This window comes from Aythya marila (assembly GCF_965140915.1).
Source record: "Aythya marila genome assembly, chromosome: 7".
In the NCBI taxonomy this organism is placed as follows: domain Eukaryota; kingdom Metazoa; phylum Chordata; class Aves; order Anseriformes; family Anatidae; genus Aythya; species Aythya marila.
In genome coordinates this window covers 3,885,975-3,902,571 of record NC_139048.1, presented here as the reverse complement: position 1 = coordinate 3,902,571, position 16,597 = coordinate 3,885,975, and the positions used below count along the sequence as shown (strand labels likewise).

The 16,597-nt window shown below is 41.5% G+C and overlaps 1 protein-coding gene across 2 annotated transcripts; it reads right to left on the bottom strand.

Annotated features, from left to right (window-relative positions):
* Window positions 1-3,628: 3,628 nt before the first annotated feature.
* OAT (ornithine aminotransferase) lies at window positions 3,629-16,597 on the bottom strand. 2 transcript variants are annotated; one of them, XM_082764679.1, is made up of 10 exons: window positions 16,537-16,597; window positions 13,486-13,712; window positions 12,722-12,946; window positions 12,486-12,581; window positions 10,656-10,783; window positions 8,993-9,115; window positions 7,744-7,872; window positions 6,660-6,773; window positions 5,463-5,607; window positions 3,629-4,544 (listed from the first exon to the last, which is right to left on the bottom strand). In XM_082764679.1, exons 2-10 carry the CDS (start codon window positions 13,682-13,684, stop codon window positions 4,384-4,386), a joined length of 1,320 nt encoding a protein of 439 aa, XP_082620805.1. In that variant the 5' UTR covers window positions 13,685-13,712; window positions 16,537-16,597; the 3' UTR covers window positions 3,629-4,383. The 2 variants fall into 2 exon arrangements, with proteins under 2 accessions (XP_082620805.1, XP_082620804.1); XM_082764678.1 differs by lacking the exon at window positions 16,537-16,597 and adding an exon at window positions 15,793-16,039.

Sequence of the window (16,597 nt, the reverse complement as noted above, 5' to 3'; positions counted from 1 at the left end):
GATTTCTCTCAGACCTCCATCCTCCTTCTACTTCAGTTCTTTGGGAAGGAAATTTCCACCCCCCCGCTCAGCTGTCCCTACATCCCTATCAGTCAAACAGGGACAGCCATGAATTACCGGGTATTTGTCATATTAGAGATAAAGGAATTCCATTTTAGTCCCCCCCACCCAAGATTAGCCACGAGTGCACTGCTTAAATTCCAGTTTGAGGTATGACACAGAGATGAGACTGGAGTTTGTGTCACATTTCTGTATCAGTGAAGACCAAAAGCGAGCCCTCAGGAGTCACAAACTCCCCAAATCCTACACCCAGCAGTGTAAAGCTGAGCTTCTGGCTCCATCTGCTGCCAGGAAGATGGAAAAGATGAGAATGTGAACAAGAAACAGCCAATAAATAAATAAATAAATAAACTACAGCCTCGTCCTCTGCTCAACTAATGCCCTAACACTGCTGTTGAAAGGCAAAGAAAACAGAGGTTGCTTCATCATGGCAATTTCTAACAGGTTCAAGATGTGCGGTTCTTTACCCGGTCAAGACTGACAGGCACTTGAGGCCTTTTAAGAAAATAACCTATTTGGGTAACTTTTAACTTTCAGGCATACTGTCTGAGTGCATAAATTCAGGTTTTTGCAGCTGTAAAGAATCCCAAAGGACAATGCCATGAGCACGGCTCCGAGATTGCCAGCAGGAAAGACAAAAACTGAAGGAATCCCGCACTGTATGCTTCCTGATCCTCCCCACTTTGCGCTGCTCCTGCCTTTCCCTGCTTCACGTGGCACCTTTAAACCTCAGTTTACATCTACCCGTAAACAAAGATTTATTTTTCTGTCAGAATGCATATTCCATGATTTCACGCCAAGAGAAACGTCCGCGTTTTTTGGCAAAGAGCACTGGCATATAGCACAATTCGGCATTGTTTTTGCAAACAAAGCTTCCAGTGAAGTCAATGGCAGCTCTGGGCACACGAGGAATGCTGCTTTGCCTCTTGGGTGCTTAGATTACCTCCCCGTGTTTGCACAGCACTCAGTGCACAGTCACTGTTCGTTTAGGAAAGCATTTCGTATACCATACCCGGCACAAAGAAACAGCAGAACGCGTGCAGGCACTGTGATGGAGACAGATTAAGCCTTTAGAGCCAAATGCTTGAAGTGACATCTTGTAAATGCACACGGACCTCCAGGAAATTTCATTGCTGTGGAGCTCCTGCTAAAGGAACGGACACCATTTGGATGGGCAATTTGTGTTAAACATACAGATCCCTTTCAAATCCCATTTTAAATATGAATTTCAATTACAACAGCAGGAAGCATCACCGAAGAAGTGTCACTGCCACACCTTCTTCCCTATTAAGATGCATCTCTATCTCTATCAGAGAAGAGAAGTACTTGAAAAGTACTGGGAAGGCACCAAAAGGGCATTCTCCGGGCTTGCTTTCCTCACTTCTTCACTTCTATAACGCTAGGATGCAAAAAACAAACTCAGAATATTTTATGAAATGTCTTACGTACTTTCTTTGCACATTTCAGAGTATGCATTACACTAATTTGTAAATGATTTCCACTTTGGCATCCTTCAAATGCAAACTTTGTTCAGGAGCAGCGCCTGGCAGAGCTGTAGCACACTTGAGCAACTTGTACAACAAGCACAAACACGAGAGCACCGAACTTCTGGCGCTGAGCTGTTGGAGGCACTTTAGTTGTCTACATTTTTTTGGTAAGAGAAGCCCTGAAGAAAATTTCTAAGGCTAATTAAAATCCCAGACAACAAACCCAGCGACTGATTTACAAGCCCATTAGTTATATGAGCAGCTGCATTTGAGCTTGAGAGATTTAAGCCATGTCACTGAAATCTAGCAAGCATGAACTGGGATTTGGCCAGAAGACAGACAAAAAGACATTTTCCATGGTAAAGTAAGCCCTTATTTTGCCCTCTCCTTCTCCAAACACACGCTACATATCACAGGCAGACGATCTTTCTTTACTCCCAAAGCAACGTATGGAGTTCCTTAACTCTGCTCCTGAATTTCTGAGCTGCTTCAGCAGGCACTACACACCTGCCTTCCTCACACGGGTAGCTGTGGCTCTGGGAACAATGCAGAATTGAGGGCAACTTTCAGGTCAAAAAGGAAAAATCCTTAATTACCCAGTCATTAAATAAGTGTCATTTAAGATGAGTTTTTGACTTGTCTTCAGAAAGGCTTTACATGCCTCTATTTTCATAAGCTCATCAGGGAAATGAGATTCAGGAAGCAACCATGGGATGAATAAAAAGCCCGGAGATCAGCCAGCAATGATCTGCTGTACAAACAGAAAAGAAAATCAAGTCCTGAGCAGACTTGGCCCAGTTAGTCTGCAACTGGAAAGTGGGCTGGACAAGATCAGAGCTGAAATCGATAACAAAGCCAGAGAAACCTTCTGAGTAAGAGGCTGAAAGACAATAAACCAGAACAAAATGTTACATGCGGGTTATTCTTGCTCGTTGCACAAACAAACAAAACGAGGACAAACAGGTTCAAAGCTGTTCTTCAAAACAATTTGCACAGAAGGGAGTCTGCAAGGACAAGCTGAGAGATAAAAATATGCCACTGCAAGAAAACCCAAACGACAATGCTTAGGCATGAAGTGCAGTACAGCACACAGGCAGCACAAACAAGTCCAGCTCTGCTCAGCAGCAGCGAGGGCATGGTTGGAGCAGTGAATCACAGGAGAGCAAGAAAGGTGAAGAGAAACATTACCTTGCAGGAAAAGGAATAGAATTTTACTGAGAGAAGGAGAAACCACTGAAACAGGAATGATAACGATCTTTACACGTGTTAAAGACTGTTGTACAGAGGGACAATAACCCGTTCTGCGGCCCTGATGGGCAGCAAGAGAGACACAGACAATAAATATGGTAGGAAACTTGCTAGCTGTGAGGACAAGGAAGCACTGAAACAGGGAAAGGAGTCTTCTGCCCTAGAGCCTTTTCAGGCAATCATGCAACCAGTGGCATAACTGGGGCAGGGGAATGGACCTGATCATGTCCTTGGCTCCTGCCAGCCCTACTGCTCTATGAAAGCAATTTTTTTTGGCTGCTAAGGATTTTGGAGGGTTCAGCCTTTTGGAAAGGACTCCAGCAATGATGTTCACACTACAGCTTCTTTCAGTTACTTCACCTTTCCTGGTAGGTTGCAGAAGCACAGCCTGCAGAAATGGCAGCCTTCCCAGGCAACACCTTTCTGCATTTAATTGCTGAGGCTAACAGTCAGGGTGACACACTGCCCCTTGCACAAATGAGACCTTTCCAACTTGAATCACTCTTCCTCCATCCATGGCAGATGACTGTATTTTGTCTGAAACCAAGTAAGGTACACAGCTGGGTAAGGCACTCACGGGGATCCTGAAGGGCAGATTGGTTCATTTCTATGAACTGCGTTGCCTTACAAGCACCACAGCATTATTCACCATTTGCATGGTAAAGCACTCAACCTAGGGAAAAAAAAAAAAAAAAAAAAAAAAAAAAAACAGCAAGAGCTGCCATATAAAGAGACAAAAAGACAGACTGTTGTGGCTCTGGATGGAGGTGACTGCAAGTTTCTGTGGGGCTCACTCTTTTTCAGTACTCTGTGGATTTAAATTGCACATTAACTTTTTTCTTTTTAAAGCAAGGCATGTTTTAATAGAAACATCCAGATTATAGGAAGTTCTGTAACAGTAAAAACAGATCTGCATACTCAGATCTATTTTACAAGATTGCAAAGCCAAACACCGAGACCAGTCTTGAGAACAGCAACTCGAGTTATAAAACCAAAATGCTTTACACACAGAACACAGCCTGATGCTTGTCAAGATCACCGGCACAACACCCAGTTTGTGAAATCTTCAGCATTGTTTTTTTTCTAGCTGTAAATGAAAAACAGAAATTCTACCATAATGGCAAGCGCTTCCCCACTACAAACATCTCACCACGAGGCAAAAATACCAAATGTGATGCCTGGGAGAGTTCTGAAAGCTCAAGAGCACCCTTACTAAATATATATATATATATATAAGTTATACTCTAAACTTTGGCCAAGACTTTCAATAATTAAGCACATTTCTACAGATGTGCCCCCCTCAAACACTCTGACTCAGTTTGGTAAGTTTCGACTAGATGAACAGAACCTCATCACTTCATCTCCAAGTATTCCAAGATTGGAAGCTCTTTAAAATCATTATTAAATTATAATGGCTCGGAAGAAAATAAAAGACAGCTTTTTTTCTTTTTTTTTCCTGTTTTTAAAGACTTAAGTCCTCTTAGATAAAAGGAATTAAAGATGCTTGCTTCACGTGCAGGCCTTCATCGCACATATGACAACACACCAGCTCGGGTCAGTCAGCAGATACTCTTTAAAAGCCACGTTTTCAGAAGGACAGAATGGTCTTATGAATTATTTCGATGCACTCTCTGATTTCATCCTCCTTAATCACCAGAGGCGGTGCCAGCCGGATGATATCACCATGGGTAGGTTTGGCAAGAAGTCCGTTATCGCGAAGCCGCAGACACACCTTCCAGGCATCGTAGTCTGCAATGAAAGGAAAGACATTTACACCGTGCCAGAGAAAGCGGCGCATTTTCAGCACGTGGTATGAGGAGCCAGACTGTAAACTGCTTGTCATTTAGTAGTGAGAAAAATCAAATATCATGTGCTCGTTCTCGCAAATGAAGTGGTGACATCTGAGCAGCTCTCCTGAATTTGCAGTGAATATTTAAGGCTGCTGCAAAAACTGAGCTTTGCTCTTTCACAGATGAGAGCCTGCCTACTTGTAGCAAGGGATTAAACAAAGAAAACTAGAAGAAATGGAAGCCTGCAAGAGGCAGGCAAGATAAGAAGTCTGGATAGGACCTCAGACAAGGTTACTTTTATGCCTGGATTTCAGCGCATCACGTGCATGACTTAAGAAATTACAGCCCTTCCCTTGCAGCACTTTGTCGCTTAGTATATTGATGACAAAAAAAAAAATAATTGTCTGCTCTGGCTTTTAAACCATTTTCTGGTGTGCTTCAGTGTGTTAATCCCTAGAAACTTATTTTCAGTCGTTAACTCTTTCCTTCCTTATGCCTTCCAGTATTCATCTAATTATCCTGGAATAAATAACCTCAGCCAAACTTCCCACAGTCTGACAGAAACCAGCCTTCCAGACACGGCCAGTTATCTCCAGCTGAACACACAAAGGGGCATTTGTGGGGAGCTAAGTTCACCGCCAGGTTTGAACATTATGCAGTCATAAAATAATTCATATTGTTAAAAGTTTAGATTGAGATAGTAAAAGCCTCCTACTTTCAATAGCACACACTCAAATTTATAGGCAGTACTACAGTGCCAAGATCAGAACCCAAACAAGATAACTATAAGCTATGTCCCTACTCCACAGATACTTGCGATTTCAACTTGAAAATTGTTTGTCATGCTACGACTCTGCAGTTGATTGTGTTTCCTTACCTTTGGTTTCCCGGATTACAATGGCATTGAGCAGTCCTTTCCCTCTGACACAAGTCACAATATCAGATGGTGTCTTCATGAGCTCATTTCTTAATATGTTACCCATTCTTTCTGCATTTTTAGCCAAGTCTTCCTCTTCAATTACCTACAGGAAGGTTAGAAGGTTAGTGCTTCAGTCAACTGAAGGGCACTGCATTTGTTTTAGTTGTCTACTCCAGCATGGCACACAGTGACATTACAATTGCTGAGATACAAAAGCTGACCCATCCAAGGTACCACTGCAAACATAGCACATCCAAGCTACTTATTAAGCCTTCACTCCTTTGTTTTCACAAGAAACAAATCTCTAAACTGTTTTCCAGTTGTCTTTTTTTTTTTTCCTCCCCAAGTGAAAGACAAACCTCTGAAAACTCAATCTCTGAGTTTGGCCAAGTCCATGTATCAGGCAATGATGAGGCTTTTTGAGTGACTTGCTTAAATGTTGTGAATTATGCAATTACGGAATGTTTAAAATATGGTATCTGGACAAGATATTTTACTAGCTTTTGTTTGAGCTCCAGTGCCATGTGTGTTATCAAGCTCACAGAGCAGCAACTCTTAAATATGGCATAATGAAATATACTATTTTTAAAATGACTCAGTGAAATTAGTAAAATCATTCTACTGGATTTAAGTACCTTAAACCTTGTCTCAGATAATGGCTTCAATGGCAGAATAAAATTTAAGACAATAAAATACACAGAAATTGGGGTACATTTTCAGCTAAGACTTCAGAATTTGTTTTGTGATCTTAAACTAAAGGAGAATAGATTTAGATTAGGCATTAGAAGGAAGTTCTTCACTGTAAGAGAGGTGAGAAACTGGCACAGGTTACCCAGAGAAGCTGTGGATGCCCCATCCCTGGAGGTGTTCAAGGCCAGGTTAGATGAGGCCCTGAGCAACCTGATCTAGTGGGTGGTGTCCCATGTCTTATGGCAGGGGGTTGGGGTTGGATGATCTATTTTTAAGGTCCCTTCCAACCCAAGCCATTCTATGACATGATTCCACATGCAAGTAGTTAACTACTACCAATTTTTCATTCTTATTAAACATAAATTTCTATTTGTATCGTAACACCAATAACGTTCCTTATTTAAGCAAAGATAATGTCTGTGTGACATCTTTATTGCTTTAGGATACAAATATTAAAACACAAACCTCCAGAGCTGCTATTGCAACACGACAGGCTAATGGATTTCCTCCATATGTAGATCCGTGTTCACCAGGCTTAATGGTCAGCATAACTTCATCATCACACAGCACTGCGGAGACCTAGAATGGAAAGGTCAGCTAACTCATTTGCCTACATCATTTAGAACAGTAAACTTAAATCTTTCCGAAGTAAACTTCTCCTCAGGGCTCAGGAAAGGGTGCTTTTCATCCCCTGGCGATAAGTTACATCTACATTCCTAGCTCTGTGCAGAAGAGGACATCTGACAATCACAGAACAGCTTAATCCCCTTAGATACACTCAGCTATACCGGTAGTATACAGCAGTTAACTACAGCAGAGAGGCATTTCTCCAAAATGAATATTATTTCAAGAGTTTAAGTTTCATAACTCTGTTTAACAAGTCAAAACCAAGCCAAAACAGTTCAAGGCAAGCTGCAATTTTCAGCTTAATCAGCAGAAATTTATGTCACTCCAGGAGGATAAACCCAGTCATGTGGGCATGACAAACAAGTGAACTAATGCCAGTTGTTCAGAAAAATGCTTTTAATAGATGATGTTTTAGCACACGTTATTTTTCTCCCATTTTACAAAGTTAATCAGAAATTCATTAAAGCAAGACTGTGATGATCTACTGCCCAGAGACAGTGTTAGAATCACTAACTAGTGATTCCAGAATGAAAGGCTGACCACCAGACACTTACCTTTCTGATATTATCAAACTGAAGTAAACAGAGATACATCAAATCTATTCAATTAACAATGATCAAAACACCTAAAAAATCCCAGAAGATGCATCTAATGATGCGCCAAACTAACAATTCAAGTATCAACACAGAAAGTTCAGTGCTCTCTGGCCATTTCAGCTATACATGTAACTATGTATTCCATAATTTTCTGATGCATCACTCACAGGCTTTACTATCTGGGTCACAAGTTATAGTTAATCTTGTAAACACCGATTTCCAAGCACAGCAAATATCAAATTTGTCTTCCAACTAGTAGACTTTCAGTCTTAATTACTTTAAAAATTATTAGCCAAGTAATTTATTTATTTATTTTTGTTACTCACAGGATATAAGCCACCAGAAAGGGCCTTTCCAAGAAGAATTATATCAGGTCTCACATTTTCATGGTCAACAGCTAGCATTTTTCCTGTTCTGGCTAAACCCGTCTGGATTTCATCGGCAATAAACAGAACCTTTATAGAGATAAAAAGAAAAAACACACACATTACAAAAAATGACTTTTCACTCCCATTCCTACTTCAGTTCAAACAGAGTTGCACGCAGTGAAAGACCTTCCAGCTGTATCATACTATGTGCGCTTCTTTTACCCCCTCAAGACGCACACATTCTGTGAAATGTCAAACTAATGAAAAGTAAATGTACTACCCTAATTCTCTCTGACATCTTTAACAAAGATTCTCTGCTACATAAGGAATACTCTACATCGGCTTGGTCCCTGTTCAAACAGAATCTATTTACACTACAACAGCAAGTGAGATTTCCAAAAAGTTAGGATTAGTCCATCTTTTACTCCAAGTGCGTTGTTTGGAAACTGACCTTTGAAAGCTTCTGAAAAATGCCACTTTAGCAACTCTGCTGGTCTCAGTCTGATGCCTCAGTGTCTACATGACTCTGAGAGCCTACATGCAAGTCTTTGATCTCATTTTCCTAAGCTGCACTACTGTCATGTGCTGAAATTCATAAAGTACCTAATTCCTTTTCTGTGAGGTAAGCATCACAGTAACAGTGAAGGCAACTTCATTACTTGTATGTCAATAGCTTCCTCTGAAGGTTTGGAATAATTTATGGGTAACATTTGGAAATTAAGAATCAGAACTCTGTTAGAACAAAGTGCTGATTTTCAAATCAGACAGGCTCCATGGCAATAAAAAGCCATGAATCAGTAAAACTTTTGTTATTTTCCTTACAAAGGACAAGGCCTAGACCTGTACAAGAGCCTGACCAAGCTGATGCTGCAATAAGGGAAGGCAGCCTGCTTATGAGCATCAGCAGTACCCAACAACAACAACAAGAGTGAAAAAGAAATGTAGAGTTCAATTAAAATAAATGCAGTTTCAAAAGCTTCCATTAGAAACTTCCATTGGTGACAGCAATAATAAACAGAGAAAAGTGAGCACTGCTAAGAAGTACTTCCAGGTAAGGAAGCAGGAAGTGTAGGTATCCCTACCCTAATCCACTGCAATTATTAAACAGCATTTGAAGTCCAATATCTTGCATGAGAATAACCTTACAAGACATGCCAGGACACACAGCCTGTGATTTTAAGCCACCTAATTCTAACGAATTCCTTACGTTGTGCTTTGTGCAGAGGTCCCGCACTCCCGTGAGATAGCCTTTGTCAGGAACAACCACACCTGCTTCACCTTGAATTGGTTCAACCATGAAAGCGGCTACGTTGGGATCTTGAAGTGCCCGCTGTAAATATGATGTGCACAGAAAGAGAAAAAGAAAAACTTGTACTCAGGTCACATTTACAAAATATGGGAAGAGCACATAGCACAACCTAGCTGTCACTCTGTTTTCAATCCTAAAAGCAGGTAATGGTATTCCTGTCAGACAGTTATCTCAGTGCCATTTCAGTTCCAACACAGAAGCCTATGTCCCTGCTTGCCTCAAAAGATCAGTTGGTGTGCTCGCTCAGGGAATTACGAACCTTAAAAAACTGCAAAGCCAGACAAGCAGATTATCGGATTGGTTCATAAGTTACCTCAGAAATATACTCAGTTTTGCATTACTCCATACAAGGCAAACAATTGCTCAATGCTTCCCCCAGTTCACCTCAAACAAAAAGGAATGGAGGCTCTCTAGTACAAAGCTGTCATCTTAAAGCAAAGTCCACAGCTACATTCTTGCACTATCAAGCTCTAGAAGGTTTACAAGTCTACAAGACTCAAAAGATACAAAGATTCCCAGCACAAGTTTACTGCAGCTTTCCTTAATACTGCCCCGTAAACAGGATCAATTCAGTTATTAGTCTGATGGGCACGGATGTGGGTTCTAGGTCTCCAGAGCGTATTCAAAGCCTCAATATAAAGTTAGCTGAAAGCCAGTAAATACTTACAGAGCTTTCACAATGAACAGCCTTACTTAGGTTCAAAGCTGATTTAGCTATTCCACAAAGCAACTATAACACAGAGAGCCTTTAGTTTCCCCTAAACAAACTCCTAGGAGGCAGGCATCTCTGTCCCATAAACCTCCACAGATAGCTCGTTGTACTAAGCAGGCGCAGCAGACACGGAGGACTGACTTGTCACTCATGGAGATGATGTATGATGGAATTGGCAATGCCAATGATCCTACTGCCTCAGTACCATTTCTGTTTAGCTGGAACCCTCCTGCCTTCCAGGTCCCAAATCCAGTTACCCTATGGCTGCTATCAAGCACCATCTACCCTCCAATGCACAAACCCAGACTACGAGCATGGGAAGTTTTAATCAAGGTCAACACTCCCCAACAGCTTGACTGCAGAATCAGTAGTATTTCAGTAACTTGAATGAACTTCCAGCCTAGCATGTTTTTAAGGATGCTAGGAAGCTCGCAAAACTGGTAAGCAACTGCAGTGAATTCTAGTTATGCAGTCATTGGAGAATCCTTAGCATTTCTGAGAAAAGTAAGTCAAGATACTAGCTTCAGAATCCACGCCCAACTTTAGAACGTATTTTACTTCATGCAAGCGTAACGTGAATCCCCTTGCAGTTTATTTGCTGTTCTTTATTTATACCTGAAACATCTTCTACACCTGAAATGAAACAGATCTTGTTGTTTGCCTTCTACCTCCTAAAGTAAACTGAAAATCAAAGCCAAAGGAGAATTTACACCCATTACCTGCAGTGTATATGTATCTAGACATATATAAGAAATACATATTTCTTAATGGATATGTTTTAAATTACAAGCTTCTGATTTTCCTGCCTTGCTATTTACCTAAGAGACACAGTAAAATAATTCCAAATACCTCAAGAGCTGGTAGGTCATTGTACGGGATCACTTCGAAACCTGGCATAAAGGGTCCAAATCCATCGTAACTGGATGGGTCTGTAGAACTGGAGATAGCAGACATTGTTCTGCCCCAGAAGTTGCCAGCTAAAAATAATAATATCAATAATTACATAGCAAACATCTCATTGACAAAATTACAATGCATTTTCACCTCACATAACTGGCAGAGGTTCATTACAAAACTAAGAGCCAGAACAGTTTGTAGGACATCATATTTTTGACCTGATAATGAATTTTAAGAGTTGTCTAACATTAGCATCCTTCCAGCAATTGTTAGCAGTTTCCATTGATGCCTTAAATACATCAGGTTGCTCTATCAAAAGCACGTTGGAAAAACAAACGAGTATTATGACATGACCTGGCAAGTACACAAAATAACTTCCATGAAGAAAATACCATCCAGAATTTAAATCCTATTAATAAAGCTGCCAGTAAGCCTAAAAAATACATTTCTGTGTAATTCAAAGTTCCAGGAAAAGCCGTTTATATTTTTAAAAACACTCTGACTTTGCACTATTTCATATAGAAACATGAGTTAAAATGGTTGGGAACTAACTATCACCAAGACTATGAAAAATTATTTTAGTATTTCCATTGAATCAACTTGCTGTCACCTAATTGATAATTAGATGTCTGATAAGAATAAGGAAGATAAGAGTTCAAAACGGTCACAACAACCCCTGCTATGCTCTGGGGAGTCACTTATCGAAGTAAGAAAGCACTTACTGAAAGTTGACTGACTAAAGAGCAAAATAAAGTATACATGGAAGAAATGGAGAAATATTTGTTTAAAGAATTCCCAGGAAAAAAAAAATCTAATTGTCCCTAGAAGACATAACTCAGTGCTCAACTTTGAATTTCAGTTTATAAATGTAGTCTAATGACAATTTATAGTTCAGCTATGACATGCACCAGAAGTCAGAAACAGACTGCAGCTGTAGCAACCAACAAACAACAGCAACAAATACATAAATACATAAATAAATCACTTATTAATTAGTTTCATTCTGGGAAGTTGTATAAAATACAGAGCCACTGAAAAGCAGCAGAATCAACAAAAAGCACTTCATCTACAACCAAAAAATACCAAATAGAAGTTATTTGAACTAGCCCTAAGCAGTCATTTTTCAGCAAAGCACAGTAGCTTCTTCAGTGGTAGGCAACTTTTCCCTGTAATATAGCCAAGAAGAGCAGACGAAGGATGAAAGCACACCACTTAGATAGTCAGGACCCACTATCAATTTTAGCAAGATTGCTGTTACCTTTGCTGTATCATCAAGACTACAAAATGGCTTTACTGGATTAAAGCCAGCTTCTAGAATACCGAATTAAAGAATGCCGAAGAGAAACACTGGTAGGGAGTGGTTAAGAAGGAAGGAGGTTATCCCAAACTTGGGATTTTTGTGAGGGGTCTCAACAGTTTAATTCAAATGAAAGGTATCACAAGAAAGAAGGAATAAAAAGATACTGCACTTTAACACCCAAGCAGCGATTAAAAGAGTGCGGAGGATGAATGCAGCTTCCATCTGACTTCAGGCAGCTATTAAGCAATATCTGACAACAAAAAGGGTTAAGTAGTACAAATAATGTCTACTTTATACATCCAATTGCTATTTATAAAGCTCTATAAACCACTTCATTAACAGTGCTTTCCCTCCTTCAGTGAAAAAACAGAGCATTAATAACACTGCAGTGCAATCGCTACAGCTACAGGACGAGTGCTACCGCCAGTGTCTAGAGCTGCCTTCTTCTCAGTACCTCAACTCGTAACCCACACGTAACGTACCTGCAAAAATAATTTTTGCTTTGTATTTCGGAATGCCTTTTACAACGTATGCCCACTTCCGAGCCAACTTACAGGCAGTTTCTCCAGCTTCCACTCCTAAAACATAAAGCAGCACCATTATCATATTTGCACATCCGACAGGTCATAGATGCAGTAACAAACGCATCAGTGCAGCACAAAAGTGTCGATTCTCATGGAAAGAAATACAGTGGCAATAAAATTCTTTTTTCTCTTACCTGTGTTCATTGGAAGAACTTTGTTATAATTGAACATTTTGGTGACAAACTCCTCATATTCACCGAGCACATCGTTGTAGAACGCTCTAGAGGTAAGGGTCAGTTTTTCAGACTGAGCTTTCAGAGCACTCACGATCTTTGGGTGACAGTGGCCTTGATTAACAGCACTGTAAGCGCTTAGAAAGTCAAAATACTTTCTGCCTTCAACATCCCACACGTAAATACCTAGAAAAACAAAAGTATGGTAAATACTGCGGAGCAGCAAATCCCCTTAAAATATAGTTAAAAATCAGAGTAAATTTAAATTAAGCCAAAACACAGGAGCAGTACACAAGGTTAAGTACACACTTAAACAGAGATCCAATGCAGTTTTCATGTTCACCTTAACACTGAAGATCTCCATGCAAGGCAGCAGAAGAAACAGAGCTGCCTGAAGCTTTCTTGCTGAGTTATTCTTGAGTTATGGAAATCATCAGAACTTAGACCTTTGTTCAAATAAATCAATATTTCAAATAAATCAATCTATATTTGTTTTGTTCAAACAAATATAGAAAGCACAATTGTATGAAGTGGCCTCATAAGGCTGCAGCATAAGGTCTCATAGAGAGCTATGGCCTGCAAATTAACTACCTTTACTTCATCAATTATCTCAATCTTCTCTGCTCCCAGCCCAACAATTGAAAAGAGTTTTGAAACTGATTAGCTCAAAATCATTATGTATACACATCCCATCAACAGGACCCAGGGCAACCGAAATAAAATACCTTTTCCCTTCTCCAGAGCCACAGGCAGCGGGTGGTAATTGTGGGCCCCATATTTAGCCTCACGTTCAAAAATGTAATCAGAGGACAGAGGTCCTTGAACTGTTTTTTTGGTAGCAACTGAGGTAGCAGAACTCAGCGAAGCATGAACACCTCGGCAGAGAACAGCAAGGCTCTGCGGGCGGGTGAGCTTGGAAAACATTGTTGACTTCAGGTATGCCGTGAGAGATCTGGAAAAAAAAAAAAAAAAAGGAAAAAAAAAGAGGTTAATGATTAGCACTGACAGTACTTCTGAACAAATATATGACGCGATTAAAGTGCTTCTACTGCCAGGATTACAGGTTTCCCAACCGTTCTGCGCTGCAATCAGGAAAGCTTGTACGAAGTATAAAGGAACGCAGCACTGACTTCAACTAAGTTGTTTTTTTCCCCTATTCTAATGCACACTCCCAGAAACAGAACAAAAACTGTAGGACTAAGCAAGCCTAAGAGCTAGTCCCCTAATTTTTACCTATAAAAGTACCTTTTCTTTGTGCCTTAAATTGCAACTAAATTTATTAATACAAGCTACGTTTAGCAGAGCAGGGAAATGATCAGAAAGTTAAGTTTATCAAGCCACTGGGGCTACTGAAATGCCTTTCATCTGACGAAGACTTCCTTAAGAGAAATCTCAACACAGAATCAGAAAGCAAATAATATAAGGCTGGAAAGAAGCACCTGACCAAATAATGTTTAGCTGATAATATCAGACTGATAAAGGACAGATTAGTTTTAACCAAGGTCAGCTTTAAGAAGTCAAGTTAGTGGCTTTTTGTATAAACTGCATTCTTGATGTTAAAGCGTATCCAGCTACAGATAAAGAACTCCTTGTTAGGGGCATTTCAAGGCAATGAAAAAATGAATGGAAAGTAACAGAATTTCATGAAACACACACACGAAAAACATTAGGAACTTGAACTTCCACTGCATTTTTCCCCTTCCTGCTCTGTCAGAGCAACCACACAATTAAGCCTTCAAAAATGAAGAACAGAACCATGGTCTAATTCCCAGCAGTAGGTGGCATCTTTCCATTTAAATTCCACAAGCATTTACCAAAGAGTGTAATTAATATTCCCAGACTTATATGGCTAACGTGTCTTTGGAAACAAACTTGTCAAGTCCATCAAAGCAGAAGGCAGAACTCCAAGATGTGGTGAATCTTTTCAGATTTGTATTTGACAATGGAATAGAAATTGTTTCCACAGTTCTCTGATAGCACTTCCAAATTATGGTAAAGGATTAAGAAGCACCTGAAACACAACACTCGGACAGCGTGAAAAGAATCCTTTGCAGGAAAGTTCTGTGTCTTTCCATTCAGGGGAAAGCACTAACACCAGAAAGGCCCAAGATGTCTGTGAGAGCTGGAAGGAGCAAAGGATTCTTCCACGTTCAACTTGTTCTTACTTATAGAAGTGCAAGAGAAGGGTGAGAGTAGTGGGGACAGCAGAGAGCCAAGGCAGAGATGTTCACTTTAGCAAGACCAAGCGCAGTCAGAGCTAAAGATTCCAGTCTTGCACAACATCACACTTACAAACTGTAAAAAGTTATTAGCCCACAATGAAGATGACAATGACAAGTGCTCTAATTATCCAATGCAGCCTCCTTTGCAACAGACTCCACAGCAAACTGAAGAGCTTTTTAAGGAACCTCAACACTGGCACACTACCTAACAACAAAAGTACACTGCAAAAGACGTGTATCAAACAGGAGAACACAGGGACGGTTTATGGGAGGAAATTATTATTTCAGGCTGCTTGCAGCAGCAGATTATTCTACATTTATTTTGGTAAAGGACTGCACGCTGGATGAGTCACCTTAAAGAGGCTTTTTTTCCAGCAGATTCCTCCGACGTTATATTGCTGTTCCTCATTTCGAAGCAAAGCCAGAAAAACGATTTCCTGCATCTACCAAAATCAGCAGTCCCCGTTCCAGCAGGAGATCAGCTGCTCCTCAGCCCTGGGCATTTTACCAACTCAGGGCTGTTAAGTATTAGCAGTCTGTGTTAATACTCCTCAAGACTGTCACTCAAATATTTTACCAAAAAAAAAAAAAAAAAAAAAGGCAAATATGTCTTCATGGAAGAAAAATTTTGACAGAGCTGCACCACTCAGAAACACAACTTGCTTAACCCCTTAACTGCCATGGGTCTGTGCCTCCCTGCCCCTGCCACACCTCCCTGGCAGGGCAGCTGGTTCTGTGATAAGCTCCTCTATTTTTGGACATGCCCCAAATATCCCTGAAATGAAAGCTGTAAAGGAAAGAAACTCTTACCTGCACCTCACCAGAGAGTTAAGGTTCTGCAGGGAGAGTTACAGAATTACTCTTCCTTCAGGGTGGCAAACCTTAATCAGAAAGACTTCCCCTCCAGGAGGAAGAAACGACCTGCAAGCTGCGGAAGCGAGGCTCTATCATTTCAGCTGAGCATGGGGGGCGTGACCCTGAGCAAAGCAGAGCGAAACCACGAATTCCTGTTGCATCTGGAGCCGAAAAGCGAGGAGAAGCCTGCTCCTGGCGATCCGCACGGCGGTTTCAGGAAGAAGGAGGGGTGCAGCAGGGGGGAAAGCAGGAACTCGTTACAGGGCAGGAGGCAGGCGGGAGGTGTTGCATCAGAAACGGGGCCAGCCCCCCCCGCTGAGCGCTAGGGAAGCGGCTTCTCCTCCACAGCAGCCCCTCAGTAACGCTGCTCGCCTTACACCGCCTTAAACCGGAGAAAATAAACCCGCCCGGGCCAGTTTTACCTCAGCAGGGCTAAAAACAACACGAAATAAATACATTTTGGGGGAGGCGGCCCTGCCTGAGGCGGGCGGCAGCGGGCGGGCTGCGAGCTCCCCTCAGGCCTCTTACCCCCAACGGGCCTGAGGGGAGCCTGAGGGACCCCTGAGGGACCCCGGAGGGCTCCCTCACGGCAAGGCGGCCCCGCCGCGCTCCCCTCCCTCACGGCGGCCGCCGACATGAGGCGAGAAGCGAGGCCGGGCCCGGTTTTTCCCCCCTGTCCCCCCCCCCCCCGGTCCCTACCTGCCGGCCCTGCTGCTCCGCCCGCGGCCCGCGGCGAAAAGGCGGGGGCGGCCGGCGGCAG

Bases quoted from the DNA above. Each gene is read 5' to 3' on its own strand.
- OAT (XM_082764679.1), bottom strand. From the start codon at position 13,684: ATGTTTTCCAAGCTCACCCGCCCGCAGAGCCTTGCTGTTCTCTGCCGA. The intron at 10,784-12,485 runs GTACGTTACGTG...TATTATTTTTAG, and splicing joins AGCAAAAATTATTTTTGCAG to CTGGCAACTTCTGGGGCAGA. The intron at 7,873-8,992 runs GTAAGGAATTCG...ATCTCTATAAAG, and splicing joins ACCTCTGCACAAAGCACAAC to GTTCTGTTTATTGCCGATGA.